Source organism: Nematolebias whitei, chromosome 21 (genome assembly GCF_014905685.2).
Source record: "Nematolebias whitei isolate Nwh7 chromosome 21, NemWhi1, whole genome shotgun sequence".
Lineage (NCBI taxonomy): Eukaryota > Metazoa > Chordata > Actinopteri > Cyprinodontiformes > Rivulidae > Nematolebias > Nematolebias whitei.
This window is the reverse complement of record NC_056518.1, coordinates 14427045-14443241: the sequence shown is the minus strand read 5'-3', so window position 1 is coordinate 14443241 and position 16197 is coordinate 14427045. Positions and strand designations below refer to the sequence as shown.

At 40.8% G+C, this 16197-nt stretch overlaps 1 protein-coding gene across 1 annotated transcript in view; it reads left to right on the top strand.

Moving 5' to 3' along the window:
* Positions 1–4457: 4457 nt before the first annotated feature.
* The window catches only part of e2f2 (E2F transcription factor 2), a 16161-nt gene continuing 4421 nt past the window's right edge, over positions 4458–16197 (top strand). The window contains exons 1-5 of the mRNA XM_037694679.1: positions 4458–4733; positions 13931–14030; positions 14996–15215; positions 15572–15733; positions 15829–15943. Of these exons, the coding sequence (XP_037550607.1) occupies positions 4458–4733; positions 13931–14030; positions 14996–15215; positions 15572–15733; positions 15829–15943 (873 nt within the window). The remainder of the gene's footprint in view (positions 4734–13930; positions 14031–14995; positions 15216–15571; positions 15734–15828; positions 15944–16197) is intronic.

Here is a 16197-nt window from a genome sequence, read left to right as displayed (position 1 = left end):
ACTACACCACCATGACTGCCCCATCAACTCCTCTGGGGCAGTCATGTTAAATGATAGTGTGGTATTTGGAGGACTCCAGTATGTTTTTGGCTTTTCAGGCTGAAGAAGTCCTTCGGATGAAGGACGAAACATCTCAGAAAAAAAAAAGAAACCATCCAGATGACCTGACTGAAAATTTTTGCAATGCAAATAAACTTATTTTACTCGAGCAAAAGATGCACGGCACCTGTCTGTTTTACAAACTGAATCTACAGTAGTGTAAACAAATCACTTAATAAACTGTAAAATAAACGTTTGGTTGCTGGTGCCCATGTCCATCTCTGTGTGAAAGGTGGGGTACACCCTGGACAGGTTACAAGTCCATCATAGTGATGGGTTTACTTTAAAGACTGGACTTATGGGAATGGACTGCTGGAGGACACACTGACCACATTTCCCCACTCTGCTGCTGTTTTTCTCTGTACTCCATGTTTGAACCACAAAACAGTTAAATCTGTCTTTTTTGGGGTGGGGGTGGGGGGGGGGAGAAATGTTTAGTCTTTCATCCAAAAGACTTCATCAGTATGACGCCTGCCAACAGGATCCATCCATTATCTTTTACCCGCTTATTCCATTTTGGGTCATGGGGGTCGCAAGTGCCCATGTCCAGCAATCACTGTGCGAGGGGTGGGGTACACCCTGGACAGGTCTCCAGTCCATCACAGGGACACATAGAGACAAACGAGACAAACAACCATTCACTCTCTCACTCTCACCTAGGGATAATTTAGAGTTACCAATCAGCCTAACATGCATGTTTTTGATCTGTGGGAGGAAACCGGAGCACCTGGAGAAAACCCACGCATGCACTGAGAGAACATGCAAACTCCACTGAAAAATGCCCCCTGGATCAGGTTTTGAACCAGGGACCTGCTCGCTGAGAGGCAGCAGCTTTACCAGTTGCGCCACCGTGCTGCCCCAGAAAACTGCATGGGTTTACACATGTAAACTGGAGGAATTCTGGGAATTCCACTTCAGACTGGTTTGAAACACGTCAACAAGGTGCTACTCAGTACGACAGATCCTGTTGGCAGGCCTCAGACTGATGAAGTCTTTCGGATGAATGACGAAACGTTTCTTTCAAAAAGAAACTGTCCAGATGACACAATTTAACTTTTTTGTGATTTATTTATCTGGATGATTGAGCGTACTTATTCTTGTTCTATGTATGAGCATGCAATAATTGCTGTCGTTAACGTGTTCCTCTTTGCTTCTCTCCACACAGAAACCACAACTAGATCAGCCATTTTAGTTTGTCTGTGTCTCCTTCCTGAACTCAGCCAGTTGAGGCAGATGGCTGCTCATCCTGAGCCTGGAGGTTCCTTCCTGTTTAAAGGGAGTTTTTCCTTTCCACTGTCGCCATTGTGCTGCTCAAGATAGGAGATATAAGAGAAGATCTGATGCAGTCCTTAGATAGATAACTTTTTACTAATTGTCATTTTGTAATCTATTGTCAGTGAATGTGTCGTGTTATAATTGGATTTAATTGATGGTAATTGGAGTTGAATTTGTTTTGATAATGAACTGAATCTAAATTAATCATACATACATTAAAACACAGATGTGCCAATATTTGTGTCTGCAATATTTCTTTCTTTCTTTTCCCAAATAATGGCATTTTATGGAATTGAATCATTTAGATTAAATTTTTGAAGATTAAAAAGATTTTTGAACAAAACTTAAGGATGACTGCATCCTCGGGCAACATTCTTTTTCTGTGTTTAGTACAGAATATTTATGTTTCATGTCATGTCTTTTTTTTAAAAGTATTTCCAAACACATTGAATTCATTGGAGAGATGTGATAAGATGCTTAGTGTTCATAAACTTTCAGCCATCTTGAGCAGAACACTTCCCAGTAAAAATATAAGCAGAATGATGATACTGTATGGTTTTAAAACCAGTCAGATAAAAATGTTTATGGCAGCTGTGCATGAAAACGCCACAAGATGGTGGTGCTGGATGTAACGCGTGACACACTGACATCTGAAGAATGCAACTGGTATGAATTTCTGCAAGAAACAGCAGTGAAACCAACTCAACCTCAAAAAGGAGCTCATGCTGTACTTTTTGTGTTTAAAATTAACTTATTCAGGTTAAGGTGTAATCTGTAATCTGTCACATGAGCAACATCTGACTTTAAATCAGAGTTGCAAACGGTGAACAATTAACCAAAACTAACACAAGACGCCTCGTAAAAAACACACCTGCTCCCAAACTGGATGAACGATTTGCACCGAACTGTACAACTTTCAGTTTTATGTGAACAATGAACAGTTTGCTGCGATTCAAAGGCATGGTACACATTAAAAAGACCGTCTAAAGCGCAATAGTTGATCGTTTTATAAGCTTAGAAATCCCAAGATGTTTAGATGAGAAGAGAAACATCTTCTGGAAGCAAAAGTTTTGTTTCATTTTATTGGCACCATCATCAAACTATTATTTTTTTATATTGCTAAAGTACATATGATGGATGAAATATACAATGGTCATGTCAAATTCATATCTACACTGTGTCTTAAATAATTGTATTCTGTATGCCGTAATATTCAGCCTTTTCTCTAAAACCAAGGAACAAAAGAAGAGAACGAGATTTTATTTAACAGCGAATTGTGTGCATTTACTTCAGAATTATTTAATACCTCAGTTAATGCTTTTAGAATAGATGAAAATAAACTAAAATCTAATTTTACTGGATTGCACAGCAGCATTCATGAGCTGCTCAACAGTTTGCATGAAGAAAGGGGACGAAACAGCGGGTGGCTCCATTTACAGTTCTGATAGTTTGCAACTTCTCCTTTATGTTGCAAACATGTCTGAGATCTGGAGTAACAGGCAGGACCCCAAATCAGCTGTTTCTACCTGTTGACCATTAAATATTTAAAGTCAAAGCAATTTTAAGTTGGAAATAAGCACAGTTCATTTCTAATAACCTCATAAAACTTTCAAATGTATGTGTGTGCGTGTGTTTAATTTAGCCCATATCAAGCTATGAGAAAGGGCATGCCAAGGCTGAGAGCCTACTTTGTCTTGGCCAATGGGGGTCAAGTCATATGGCTTGGGTTTGCTGGCTGTGAATATGGGGGAGGGGATGTTTTCTTTCAATATCTCTAGTCAGCCAATAAGCAAGAATGAGGCTGAATGAATCCAATTATCATTTACAGACTGCCCACAGTAGCAACTTGTAACCACATTGCACTTTCATTATATGGACACGAGCCAAACCATGTACAGAATAAACCATCTTTGTTACATAGAGATGTCCATAGAAAATAAAATAAACAAAACTCATTGCTTTTTAAAGCTACTAAATGTAATTTTTTGTTGATTTTTCTCTTAATTTTGTTCACGATGCTATGTTTGTAACACGTTAAAGGCTCAGAACTGACTAATACGTTTTTTCTTAATTCATTGAAACTAGCTAGTAATTAAATATTTATGAAAAGTAAGTTAAACATCCTAATATTAACATCAAAGGGTTTTTTTTTTTGGCCTCTTGATTTCATAAATGTTTTGCACATTTAAACCACAAACCCACATCACATTATAACTAAGGAACTGATTGACATGTCAGTCAGTATGTTTTATAAAGTTGTTTATCATAGTTTATAATAAAAATAAAAAAAGTCTGATAAATGCAGCTTTATACCTCTGTGATACACATTATCATAAAAAAATACTCTTGACAGTTCTTTGTTTTCAAGTTCAACCCAAATATCTCGGAGACTGTGCTACTGTCCCTTTAAAAGCCCCAGGCCCCGCCCTCGACAACTGTTCTTTGCAAGAAGTCGAACGTGCCGGCAGCCAATGAGAGGCGCGCTCTAACCGCGGGAGATCTAAATTTCGCGGTACGACGTTTGGCGCTAAAAAGACTTCTTCCTCAGCCCTTGTTCCCTTGTATGGCGAGTGTGGAGCCCTGAGAGGTGGACGGACAGTGGTGTCGGACTGGGTCGTGTTCCGCTTCAAAGGGAGTCCCAACAAGTTCTAATATATCTCCAGTCTGAGAGGAACCGGAAAGCCTGACTGTTTTTTATTTATTTATTTTTTTTAATTTTATTTAACCCTGGACGTTAAGCTAGTTTATGTGTATAGTAAGCAGTTTTATTTACAACTGGTAAGGCAACGTCCCTGTATAGTTTGGTGCAAGACAAAGGATTATATTGACTTATCTGCTGACAGCTATTTTCATTAAACACGCGTATATTTTGTATGTAATATGTGCATTTTTAGGCTTATAAGCTAATTTAAACTGTTATATTAACACTTATATTAAATTATTACAATAACGTAGATAATTTAAATCAATTGCGAGCTTGTATCTTGCTAATACCATATTTGTTTTTAGCTCACAGCTTCTTTATTTTTTATTTTTTTTGGCAGGACCACTCCGGGTGAATTAATTTTTTTTTACTCAGGAAAATGATGCGGATGCCTAAAAGCGTCTCTCCCGCACCGGCTCGGGCCCCAGTGGGACTCTCCTGCTCCCAGCAGAAGATGAAGGTTTTGTCCTCCGGGGGGGTGAGCTCGGACTTCTTCATCACCGGACTGTCCAGCCCGCCGATGAGCACGATAGCAGCTGGATACTTCACCCAGATCAGCAGCACGGCAGCGGGCGAACAAAGAGCCAACAGCCTGTACTCCACCCCGCATGGACCCGAGGCTAAACCCATCAGAGCCTCCTCCGGGCGGCTGCCGGTATACAAATCAAACACACCCTGCAACACTGTTAATAGGAGACGCGTTGTGTTCAGGGAGTGGGAGGATCATTTAATGATTTCCATTGGTGTTTAAGCAGCATTTAAATACGTTTTGACGTGATGAGCCACAGAGGGGCCACTGTGGCTGCTGCTGTGCATGAATGGATTGTTCTCGTGTTTTTTTCTGTAATACTGTAATACATTATTTATCTGCAGTCCAACTGAAGCTAACAGAAATCAGATGTGTGCATGATGATTTAGCCTCCCCCATTCCTTTCTCATGTGAAAAAGCACAACCTTATTTCTGAAAAGAGTTCATTAACATATAATTTACAACATGCACTGATTGGCAAATCTCAAATCAATATTTTATTCACAATGATATAGTAAACATGTCAAGTGCTTAAACTAAGAAAGTGTATATTTTATTAATTAAGGTAATTTTGAATGTGATGGCAGCAATACATCTAAAAAGTGTGAATATAGCCGTGTCTCTTTGATCTTTAGCAACTGTTTATAAATGTCTAGGAACTGAAGAGACCAGTTGTAGGTTTTGGGGAGGAATTTTGTTTGATTTAGGATTCTAGCTGTTCAGAGTTTTATTTACTTGACTGAAGCATACATTATTCTACCATCCGTGTGTCCTTTATTTACACTGATGGTGCCTTTTCCAGGTGAGCTGCTCATGCAATAGGCACTAATGCACCCCAATACCATCAGCGAAGCAGGCTTTCGGAGCGCGTGTAGTACGTAGGATGTGGCATCCATAATTTTCCAAAGAAATTTCAAATGTTGCTTTTCGTTTGTCTCGGTCCGTTTTAAAAGAAGACGGTAGTGTTTCTCGATGGTGTTCACATCGTGTGGCTTTTTCTATGCACAACCAGAATATGTGGAAGTGTTCGTGAGCCCATGCAGGGATGTCCATAAAATAATCCAGACCTGTTTTTAATGCAGTGCCGCCTGAAGATAACGGGCATCCAATATTCACTTTCAGCCTTGTCCTTTGAACTCAGTCTTGAAATGGACTATGAGATATTTAAAGTCTTTTCAGTTGAGGAACATTATCCTCTATCTCGCCCAGGACATCCTTGTAAAAGAGATTAGTAATCTCAATGGATTTTTTTCCTGGTAATATAAAGGTTTAAATAAAAATAATCCTGAAATCGTCTCACTAGTTTAAACCAGTTTTTCTGTAACTGGTAAACTCCTGCCCATCTTTTACTTCTGATAGGTGCAGCCTCTGAAATGCTCTTTTATACTCGGCTATCTTACTGATCCGTTGTTAATGAACCTAAATAGCTAAAAGCTCCTTCAGCTACTTCTTATTTGCACAATGTTTACAGCTCCTGTCTCAATGTTTTTGAGAGGTGTTGCTGCCATAAAATTCAAAATATACTTTGTTTTTCACAAAAAATGGTACAGTTTACTTTAAACATTTGATACGTTTACCGTCTTAATGTTTGAATAAAGTATGGTTTTATGACACAGCATTGTCTGGTTGTGTAAAACTTGGACAAGTTTTACACAACCAGACAATGCAGGGGGCACAAACAAGCTGATGCAAACAAGTTCTGGTTGCTAAATTCAACTATTTCTGCAAATTCAGCTAATATTTAGCTGTTTTATGCTAATTCCACATTTTTTGCAAGCATTTCAACTTTTTTTCAGACTAATTCAGCATATTTATTCTCTACCCACTTCCTTCAGGTAAATTAAACTTCTTTCTGCTTGTTTTAGCTACTGTTCAGCTGCTTTTTGGCTAATTGCAGCTTTTCTCAGATAATTTCAAGTTTATTGTGCTAATTTCTGCCTCTTTCAGCCTTAGTGAGCACAGTTAAGCTCACTTCACTTCCTTTTGGAAATTTAAGCTTCTTTCTACATTTCTTTAGCTACTATTGAGCTATTTTTGGCAACTTTCTGCATTTTTTTTCCAGATAATTTCAACTTTATTGTGCTAATTTCTGCCTCTTTCAACATTAGTGAGCACAGTTAAGCTCACTTACTTCCTTTTGGAAATTTAAGCTTCTTTCTACATTTCTTTCGTTCCTATTCAGCTGTTTTTGGGAAATTTCCACTTTTTTAAAGATTATTTCCACTTCTGTTTTCTTCTGCTAACTTAGGCTTGTTTTTCCTATTCAGGTACATTTCAGCATCTTATTTTTAGCTAATTTCAGCTGTTTTTCAGCAGCTTCTTCAGCAAGAAACATTCACACTGCATTTTTGCAGGAAATGCAAATTCTCTCGTTGCTCTTGCATTTGATGATTCCACTCACAGATAACTGCGTCAGCTGCACTTTTCATTAATCTTAACCTGTCGGTTTAACTGTAAGGGCGACCTGCAGGTCGGAGGTCACAGCTGAACAGCTGTGGCGTTAAGGCAAACATCACTCATGGGTGAAAGTTTCTATATAAACAGAGGTTCCTCATCCTGTGGGAATTTATGAAAATGTGGATGAGCTGAGAAGATTTGCTCACCCTCAGTTCTGCACGGTTCATGCTCTTGTAGTTTGGTTCTCCAATTGGCCAGTCTTGGAGGCTTGTTCAGGGTTGTGGTGTGGTCTTCAGATGTGATGCTGACCCCCCTTTCCCTCTGAGCTTGTGCCCACTAAAAGGCCCCTCAAGAGGATTACATGGACACTGAAAAGTAGGCTACCACCTGGCACGTCCTGTGCAAAGGTGCACTTAATGTGGATCTGACTCGTTTATTTTACAAAGAAATACTAAAATAGTCTGGATCAATGTGTTTAAGTGCGTTTGACCCTAATTGGTAGGTGCCTTCAAGGTTTTCATCAGCCATCCAGCCTATTTACAGGAAACAGAGCCACCACTGACTAGTTTGGTTTTGTTGTGTACATCACAATGAACATGGAGCAGGGAAAACAAAGGTGAGAGCTGTCTGAGGAGCTCGGTGAGAAGATGATAGATGTCCATGTTGGAGGTAAAGGCTGATAAATATGGATTGGACCTGATCATGTGACGGACATTTCATATCCAAACTGGTTCTGGCTATAACAGTCAACTGGAAGTGATGGTAGATCAGTTCAAATGGTGGTAAGCAGAGGATAACATTGTGTTCATTTGTCTGTCTGTTAGCAAAATATCTCATGAACCACTGAACAGATTTTAATGAAACTGTTCAGAAGTAATCACTGGATGCAAGTTTGCTCTCCACTTAGGGCGGGACGGCACAACTGTTAGAGCACTATCAACCATCGGACAGATTTCCATGAAACTTTCAAAACTTTATACTTACATCTGGAACTGAGTAACGGTCAAAGTCGGCCCAATTCAAGATGGCTGTCGCAGCCAATTGACCTTAGTAAACAGAAAAATGCTTGAACTCGGTCAGTTTCACAGATGTGCCAAAATCTGATGTGGAAGTAGTTTCGAGTAGATTCTCAGTCATCCAGGACTTGGTAAATCCAAAAGAGGTTAAAGACAAAAACAGCTGGACTTCTATTCTGCGTGCTGCTGTTCGGTGTATTGTTTTTATGCTATTAGTGCTTAGTGTATATTTAGCTGATGTTTTTCTTCATTATATCTTAGATCTTTTTACTGTTTTTTCTTTTACATTTTATTGTTGGATGTAACTGGGAGGGACTCTGTGTGAGAATGACGACGAAGAATCTCTGTAGCTGGAGACGTTTCGCTTCTCATCCGAGAGTCCTGGCCTGATGATGCTCTTCTGAGAATCATCAGGCCAGGATTCTGCGGTCTACACTCCTCTCCAGGCTAGCGGTCACTCTTTCAGGGATGAAGATGTTCACATCCTGGATAGAGAGGAACGATGGTTTGGGAGAGGAGAAAGGAGGCCATCTTTGTGAAAAGAAATCATCCATCATTAAACAGGGGTGGAGGCCTCCGGGTTCAACTGTCCCCCTCTTACAATGCTGTGATTGCTAGTATCACTCAGCCCTCTGTGAATAGTAAACAGCCATCAGGGCACTAACAATCACTTGTTAGGCTGATGGTCCTCCTTTATCATGTGAACAGCTAGTTCTGGATGTCAACGGCAAACTGGTTGATCCATGAGAAGGTGCTGCTTTTAGGGCTGAGCATGTCGCAGCTCCTCAAACTGAAGACGTTCTTTTGTATTAAAGACGAAACGTTTCAACAAAGAAGAATCCATCCAGAGAACCTGACTCAACCTTGTTAGATTTGGGAGATAATCCAATTTAAGATGACTGCTACAGCTAATAACTTTTCAAATTTACAGATATAACCCTAAATCTTGATTGCTATTGCATGAGTCGTCCATAACGCATACTACGAGTTCTAAGAGTTTGCAGAAAGCCTAAAAAATAATAGATATTTGTTGATTCTGACTAAGTAGACGAGACTAGTCCAAGCAGGGTGTTTGGCGTCCTAAATCCACTTAAAACAATGGCAGTGGTTCATTCAAGGCCTTTTGTTTAAAACTGTTAAGTTAGTTTCACAATACAGTACACATGTATTTATACAGATTTCCAGTATATTTGCAGCACATATAGCAGAAGTTATCAAGCTTTTTTGGCTGGGATTTTATGAGATTGCTGCGGGAGTAAACCATGTAATGTGAAAATTATGGTTGTGTAAAGGTTTATAGCATCGTGTTTGCACAAACCATTATAACATTTTAGTAACTGGTTTTGCCAGAGATCCACTTTGGTCTTGGCCTTTACTTAAGGTACTTCTTTCAGTAGTGACGTGGTCTTAAGAGTGTGCATTTCTGCACAGGTCTGTAAAGCTTGTCTACGTGTATTTCTAGGAGGAAACGCGCCTTAAAAATTTACAGAGATATTCTGTTATGGGTAGGGCACAGACCAAAAACATGTCCGACTTGTTCAGGATAAAAGAAAAAACCCACGCAGCTGCATGACTAATGGTCCTGTTTGATTCAGGCAGGATGACGTTCCATTCTTATCATCAGTAGATGATGTATTTGAGCACGAAAACATTATCGTGGAAGATTTGTGGCACAGATTAGATTCAATTTGCCACCTGAATGGTTGCGCTTAATACGAGTAAACGGGGAGTTCTTTTCTTTGGGACATTTTTCAGTTGCAAACAGACAGCTTGGTTTTCCTTTGGTGGATCTGATGCAGCAACTTCAGCCTGTTTTAGGTATGGGTTTTATGGTTACAGGAAATGTTGCCTATTCGTGTGCCGCTCACTTTTTTCAAGTTGAACAACACAATAACCACCATTTGAACTTCTCAGCAAGTAAACCAGATGTCTAAGCTGGAGTTCCTGTCTGCACAAACAAACTAGAAGCTTCTTCATCGCTGACTTTCTAATCCTCTCATCATGTTTATTGTAGTTTGGTGTTACATTGACCTACAAGTCCTATTCGTTGTTGTGAAAGGCAGCATATATAGTGATGGACATGTGAGTTTTAACCAGGGTGTGTGTTGGTAATGTGTGAATAAGTTACAATATTCAGGTTTCATTCAAACTCCTGTCTGGGAGGGACAGAATTACGTAGAATATTTAGATTTCCTGCAAAATGCAACTCCTTACTCCCACTTTATTTCCTACTTGTGCATGTGTGTCCATAACGTTTAAATACTGGTATCACCTTTTCCACTTGGTGTATTTCTCCCATTATGTTTTCTGATAAATGCCTTCTCCAGATCTACCTCATATCAGACTGATGTTGCGGTGTGACATTTGTTGAACTGTACGTGTTCTTCCTCTCGTTCATTGTTTTACCACACCCTCGGGCGTGCACTGGAGCTCTCAACGGGTGGAGTTTTGCATTTCAAAACAGCCTCCCCCTCATTAGCAACCACAGCAGGTGGACCCACCCTTCTGCTTTACCTCTTCAGATGCACAAAGTCAACAATGCAGTCATTTTCCATCTGTAAGCTGTCTGAAGGTGAGGCAGATCTTTACAGGCGTACTGCAACTTGCCCTTGGTTTGAATGGGGTCTGAGCCTCGTGCAGCCCGACCAGCCGGGTTTGTTGGTTTAATCAGAGGGCCGGCTGCATGGCCCCTTCACGTGACTGTGAGAATGCCACAGAGGAGATTTCGCCACAGTAGCAGAGATGGCGGGAATCAGCAAAAGAATGAAACGAGCAGAGGAATGCGCTTGCAGAGTTCAGGGTGTTTCTAGGCAAACAAACAGGGTGAGGTTACAGCAAATGTGGGCCAAGTGATACTGCCTCTTTGAGATAAAGAACCAGTGGAGAGAGGAGTACAGTCTTTTTTCTTTTTCATACAAATGGGCTTTGCAATTTTACTACACGTTGAATCTGATTTTCTCTAAGGGGTATTGAGTTAAATTGGAATTTGTTCAGTTTGTGAAAGTGTGTGTATGTGTAAAATGCTTGACTCATCAGAAAAGTCTAAGCCCCCACCTCCACCCTTGCCAGTACAACTGCAACAGCACAACAGTTGGTTTCCTTCTTACGACATGTTTGTGACTGTTACTCAAATTTGTAAATGGACTATTTGCCACTGTTGTCTTGGTTCTGATGGATACATGATTGTTTTTTGGGGGAAAATGTTCCCTTGTGCAAAAAGCCTAACTCATTTATTCATTCAACCTTTATTTATACAGGTTAGTCTCGTTGAGCGGCGATGACTCCTTTTACAAGAGAGACCTGTTTTAGACAGACGACATGTAAAGTACAGACAACAACAAACTACAATAAAAAAGCAGTTAAAATAAAGTAGTGTATAAAACAATAAATCCAGATGCCATAAAACAAGGTAAAATACTAAAACAAGAACATATTTGCTGTGATGTTTCTATTGACATTATCAAATGTTTAAAATCCCCTAAAGAAATTAAGGTGGACCGCTTCAGTTCCTGTTGCAAAGTGTTCTAGATTACAGGAGCGGAGTAGGATAAGGCCATTTTGCCAAGATCAGTCCGCAGTGAGGGAACGCTGCAGGTAAAGATGGCCTGAGAGCACATGTTGTGACATGTGGGAGGAGATATAAGAAGGCAGCAGACCAAGGAGGGATTTATAGATGAAGATGAACCAGTGTGAGAGTTTGCGTGAAGTTAATGATGATCAACTGACCAATGAGTACAGAGTGCAGTGATGGGTACAATAGTTACAACCAGTTGTGAATCTTAAGCATCCAACATCTGCAAGCAGCTGGCAGGGGCATTCATGTAAATAATGTCACCATAGTCAATGGCCGGTAGGAAGGTAGCGGTTACAAGGCATTTTCTGGCATTCAGAGTTAAGCAAGATCTATTTCTGAAAAAGAAACCCAGTTATAGATTCTTTATCAAGTTTTCAACATGTGGTTTAAAAGAGAGATGTGCATCAACCAAAATTCCCAAGTATTCATATCACCATGCCTGGATGAAATAGGAGGAAGGACTGCTGGCACAAACTTTCTGTTGGTAAACAACATCCCTTTGGTTTTGTCTTCATTTAGCACCAGTTTGAGATAGAATAATTCTGACTGAATGATGTCAAACACAGACTGTAGAAGCTGGAAAACCTTGGCAACTGCATTAGCAATAAACAACAGTATAGTCGGCATAGAGATGCAAGGATGCGTCAGGAATGTTTTGGCCTACATTATTTATATACATTGTAAAAAGAGTGGGACATAAACCTGAGCCTTGTGGAACACCATTAGTGACCGTTGGGTAACTAGATGAAGTACAGTTATGTCGAACACATAGCCTCCGACCTTAGAGATAGTTTGAGAACCAGCCAACAGTGTGATCTGAGAAGCCAATATCTGAGAACTTGTGGCATAAGGTGTCATGATCTGCATTATCAAAGGCTTTGGACAGGTGTAAGTAAAGTGCTGCACAGTAATCCTTAGTGTCCAAAGCTTCAGCATCATTAAAGACCTTTTAGCGAAGCAGTCATTGTGCTGTGTTTCTTGAAACCAGATTGGTATGACAACCGTTCTGCTATAATTTGTGCAGCTAGACTTAAGAAATAAGGAGGGAGGTCATCAGGGCCTGCAGATTTTCTAGTATCCAGATCTTTTAACAGTTTAGTAACCTCACTGACAGAGAACACTGAAAAAGAGAATGTATGGTTTACTGAGGTTTAGTGCGCTTTAGACATCGAGACATGGAAACTCAACTGGCACATGATAGATGGTCCCGCAGATCGAAACCCAGCTGTCACAGCTTGTAGACATTCAGTCAGTGTCATTATTTACGCTCTGTGTGACTTAACAGCTACTGCCATGAATCAGGAAAGTAGCAAATTTACTAAAAAAAAATCCAAATAAATTAAAAAAATGTGTTTGAAGTAACCAGTTGCTGTCTTGTTTCATGTCTTTATTTTTGGTTAATGACTGTGTATTGCTGTCTCTGGGGTAAAAATCCTCACTATGTGGCTGCAGATGTCGCCAGTCAACAGGTGGACATGTCAGGGAAGACGTCTGGACAATGGCAGGGTTCTTTAGTTGCATAAATAAGCGCATCCACATGTGGTCAAACCTTTCACACTTTTTTTTTTCCTCCCCCAGTTGCCCCAAACCTTTTCACTTACTCAGCTTAGTAGCCTCGTGCATACGGTTATGACAAAGAGGGCTTTGTCACCACATATTTGTGGAGCAAAGAGAAAGGTGTAAGACTGAGCTCAGAGGTGAGGCCCCAACCAGATGGAACAGATTACCTGGCTGGTTGTTGAGGTGAAATCCCATGTCACTAGTTCTGCCACCACTGGTTTTGTTTAGTGTGTGTTGGGGGGGGGGGGTACTTTCACTTTTGTTATGTGAGGCTGTGTTAATATTTAATTGTCATTATGGCCCAGCACTATGTAGATGTTATACAAATATGAGCTTGGAGCACATGAGGCAACAAGATGTGGTAGTGGTGGGGATTTGTCAGGAAGAGTGGAGGTCATTGAGTGATTCCAGGGACTTCCTGGAGCTTGCCAGGCAGTGGGTTGGGAAACAATCACTCCCCACTACATCTAATCAGCCCTTCTTGAAGCGCCTGAGAAAGTGTGAGGGGAGCACTTTGTTCCTGCACTTGAGGGTTGTTGGCAGTTTTATGGCATGGGACTTTCTGACACACCCCTATTATCTCCTTTGTGTTCGCATTTGTTATGTGGTCTAGACTAACTCAGACTATACACTTGGACAGGTTAAATGGATAGAATGATACATTGTTTTCTGCATATCCCTAGTATTTAAAAGGGGAGTAAATCCCAAGAGATGCCTTTTTGTTTTGATTGTTTGAAGTTTTCTGTTTAACACATACAAACCCCCTTTCTGCCCAGGCTAAAAGGAAGCTGGATCTAGAAGATCCTCTTTACCTGCCAGAGTTTCGCACACCCAAAGGCAAAGGCAGCATTACAGCGAGGATACCAAGTCCCCGCAGTGAGTACACTTCTGTTGGTTTGCCACGATCTCTACGCTCATTGGTTCTGCACCACACCGCACCAGTAAAGGGCCTTGCCATTGTTGGTAGCCACCCCCCACTCGGCCCGCTTTATGGAACCATCTTGTTCATGGTTCCAAGCGACCTGCTCTGAGGTGACAATTCTGATGTAATCAGACAGCAGCTGTTGATTTGGCCAGCAGAGCTACGTGAATGGATGACCCGCCCAGCAAAACTACATCTGAACCTCCACTTCCTCTCCGATCGTTGTAGTTTGTGGGATAGATAGTAAGAATTTTCTTTATAGTTTCTAGTTCAGTATAGACGCTTCAAAAATGGTGCCGGGGACTAACAACGAGGTCCAGACCTTTCTGTCTTTATTGGCCAATTGGAGGATTCAGCGCGTGCTGGACAGCACTACGAGAAACAAGCAAACTTTTCATTAGCGATCCCACCCATAGAGCACGGAAACGAGTCACAATGGCAAATCGCCTACAGCTGAGAACCGATAAGACGAGAACCGACTTGAGTCGCACTTATCAATGGCAAAGCGACTTTCGTGGATCACATGTAGGGAAAAGGAATCATGTGAGTTTCTGTCATGGTACTAGTAGCTGAATACGATCACCACCAGGATTATATAAGTTTAGTTAAATTGTCAGTGAGATATAAAAAAAGATAGAACAACACTTGACAGTAGTTTGAGTAAAGGGGGAGGTCAGGTGAAGTGCAGGTCAGTGTGAGGGTAATAGGATAGGGTTCTTTAGAGGGGGCTCCACAGTGGACATGAGCACAAAAAAACTATAAGATTTATGGTTTGGTGTTGCAGTGCATCTCTAAGGGTGGGAAATACCCAGCTCAGATTCCCAAAACCATAGAAAAAAGCAGTATGTTGAGATGTAGATGTGTCTGTCAGCTTTTCACCCCCCTCTAATGTGCAATTTTTATCTGTCAATGCCCTCAGCGCCAAAGTCTCCAGGTGAACGGACGCGGTACGACACGTCACTGGGCCTCCTGACCAAGAAGTTTGTTGGACTGATCGCGGAGTCTCCTGACGGAGTTCTTGATCTCAACTGGGCCACCGAAATTCTGGAGGTCCAGAAGAGACGCATCTATGACATCACGAATGTTCTGGAGGGAGTCCAGCTCATCCGAAAGAAGTCGAAGAACAACATCCAGTGGCTGTAAGTCCCAATGTACAGGTACTTGTAGGGTCACGGGAAGGGAAACAATACAGTTAGGCAAAACAATAACATTTAGTAGTCAATAAACTAAATGCTGTACAAACTTTTTCACTCGTTTGAAAATCTCCCTAAATTCACATATGTTAAACAACTTGCCATTTAAATTGTAACTCTTTCATCTCTGATTTTTAAATGGTCTGTAAAAGCTTAGTAAAATGCTAACCCCTAAAAGAAGAGGGTGTTTAAACAAACCCTGCCCCCTAGTGGAAGTTTGGTTACCTTCAGATGTCTGCAGCTGTGTGGGGTGTTTCAAGTCTGAATTGTCAGTAGTTACAACCTTACATGCTTCTTTCTAGGGTGGGTGATGTTTTTGAAGGTGGTGCTAGTGGAGGAGAAAAAGCTTGTGCCTTGAGGAAAGAGCTGAGAGACCTGGAGAGAGCAGAAAGGTCTCTGGATGACCTGATTCAGTCCAGCACCACGCAGCTCAAACAGCTCACGGAGTTCAAAGACAGCCAGAGATATCCTTTTACTCGAGCTTTATTATTCCCTTGCTGTCTGAGTCCACTTATACAAGCACACACTTTACGTTGTTACCTTTGACTTCACGCTGCACGTTTGGCTACGTGACGTACCAGGACATCCGCTCCATCGCCAGTCTCCTAGACCAGACAGTCATTGCTGTCAAAGCTCCTACTGAAACCAAGCTGGAGGTGCCAGACACTGCTACGGTGAGAACAACCTCATCTGTTTTTATATTAAGTTATTTAATTTTTATACGATGATCGTGAGGTGTCAGTATACTGACTTACTGTAGTAAGTCTGACAGGGCTGCATGATTCTCTTGTGTGCTAGATAACATGAGGTAATTTTACTTACTCACTTACTTAGTTACTTAAGTAAGTAAGTAAGTACACTTTATTTATATAGCACTTATCATAGATACAATCACAAAGTGCTGTACAACTATAACTACTACTACTTA